The sequence below is a fragment of the Myotis davidii genome, unplaced genomic scaffold (genome assembly GCF_000327345.1).
Source record: "Myotis davidii unplaced genomic scaffold, ASM32734v1 scaffold3428, whole genome shotgun sequence".
NCBI classification, from domain to species: Eukaryota; Metazoa; Chordata; class Mammalia; order Chiroptera; family Vespertilionidae; genus Myotis; species Myotis davidii.
In genome coordinates, this window is record NW_006298785.1 from 10,094 (window position 1) to 12,298 (window position 2,205).

At 51.4% G+C, this 2,205-nt stretch overlaps 1 protein-coding gene across 1 annotated transcript in view; it reads left to right on the forward strand.

Moving 5' to 3' along the window:
• LOC102761162 (liver carboxylesterase 1-like) overlaps positions 1-2,205 on the forward strand; it is a 27,288-nt gene that overhangs the window by 7,866 nt on the left and 17,217 nt on the right. The window contains exon 4 of the mRNA XM_015570958.1: positions 669-802. Within this exon, the coding sequence (XP_015426444.1) occupies positions 669-802 (134 nt within the window). The remainder of the gene's footprint in view (positions 1-668; positions 803-2,205) is intronic.

Genomic DNA, 2,205 nt, shown 5'->3' on the forward strand with positions numbered 1-2,205 from the left:
TCCAGCCTTGTCTTTGTCTTTGCCTCAATATCTGAGATGTTCTTGAGCTAATTTCCCTTCCTAATTGTCTTTGGCTGGGGCGATGTCCCAGTGAGTCAGCATTTCCTCAATATGCAGAGGCCCAGAGATGGGCAGCCAGAAGGTGGGAGCAGGTCTGCTGGGGGCAGTCCTGGGGTGCAGAACGAGGAATGTAAGGAAGAGATACCACTGGGGGCATGGATGCTTCTTGAGATAGTCATTCACACATGAGAGGATTTTAATTCACCGCACAGAGGTGACTAATGACTCTGAAATCCAAGGGCTGCCCAGGCAGAGTGTGCTGAGCAGGTGAGGGGCCCAGGAATTAGGGTGATGGGAGTGTTTGGGGGAAGATGACGTTGTTGGCCTTGGCTGTTCCCATGATGCTGTTCTAAGCATGAAGAGCCTTGGGAGCACACAGCACTGGGGCTGGAGAGACAGGCAGGGGCAACCAGGTGCATGGGTCGGGGGTGGCCTGGCCCCAGCTGGAGGAGTGGGGAGGAGAGCGATTGCCTGCCTCACCTTTGCTGGAGGCTGATGAGCTTCAGAGAACAGCCTCCTTGAGTCCTGATCAACCAGACAACCCTTGGAGTTCCTTCCCAGCTCTGCTTCCTATCTGTGACCTGTGTGGTTGCTTCCTCCCTGTCCAGGTGATGGTGTGGATCCACGGAGGAGGTCTGGTGGTGGGCGGGGCATCAGCCTATAACGGGCTGGCCCTCTCTGCCCATGAAAACGTGGTGGTGGTGATCATTCAGTACCGCCTGGGCATCTGGGGATTCTTCAGGTAAGATATTGGACTCCGCACAGCACATGGGCCCTTGAAGTGAGGGTGGCAGGACCCAGCTCTGGTCATATCATGTCAGCTCCTCAGGAAGGCATCCAAATCCCTTTATAATTGGGCTCCACACTGTCTCATTTCGCAACCACGCTGGTCCACCTGGTCCTGAGCTTTTGCATGCGCTGTTCCCTCTTCCTGGAATGCCTGTTCTACTTGACCCACTCCTATGCGTCCTATAAGGCCCAACTCTAACGTTCCCGCCTCTGAAATGCTCACCTCCTTTTTATCTGTGCTGTCACAGCTTAACTTTTGATTTACAAACGCATATGTTAATAAATTTGTGTTGACTTAAACCACTAGTTTGGTAGTAATTTATTGCAGGGAAATTAACACAAACTATAACAGCCAACAAGACACAATGCATCCCCACATACTTCACTGTATTAGTGTACAATTAATGATAGCACTGGGAGGTGTCAGAGCATCTGATTCCCTAGGCCAAACCTCCCAGGAGGAATGTTGGGGTCACTCGTCCTGATTGCTTCCGCATTTGGCACGTGCATGTGCCAAGGCTAAAGTCTTCTCCATGGAGTCTCCATGGAGACAGGAGCCAGGGTTCCTTAGGGCAGAGTTTCTGGTAGGTTTTCTCAATGCTCTGGCCCTGGGACCTTGGACCCTGCGATGGCTGATGGGCAGGAGGTGGAGTGGACACTCGCTGGAAAGACCTGTAGGGCTAGAAGAGGGTATTAGGGGAGTCATATCCCAGGATGCAATGCCTTCATCGAGACTCTTCATCTCTTTCACTGCCCCTCCCCCTGCCCCATTTCTCTGCTCCCTGTAACATAAAACTGCTCCATCAGCTCTCCATGTCTTCTCTCCTTCCAGTCTCTCCTCTCCCCATACCAGTCAGGTTTCTACTCAGACCATGCCACTGGACTGTTCTGGTGGAGGAGGAGGTCTCCAGTGACACACCAGCTCTGGGCCCAACCTTGGCAGCATCCACACATCACCCCTCATACCTCTTTGAAATACTTCCTTCTCTTTGCTGAGTGTTCTGCATTCACACTTTTGTTCACTGGACCCTGGGGCCTTTGCATGTGCTACCTCTGTCACCTGGAATTCCTTTCTTTGGATATTGGCAAGGTTCTTGTGCTCATTCATTCAGATCTCTACTCAGATGGGGCTGCCTCCGAGATGCCTTCCCTAGACATCTGATCTGAAATAAGACCCCACTGCCCCACTCCTGCCTTTTCCCTGACCCTATTTTATTTACCCTGAGAGCATTTTCACTAAAGGTGTTCTATTCTTACTAGTATCCCGGTGCCCAAAATTCGTGCACATTAAAAGGGAATTAATTGCCCTAACTGGTTTGACTCAGTGGATAGAACATTTGCCTGCAGACTCAAGGG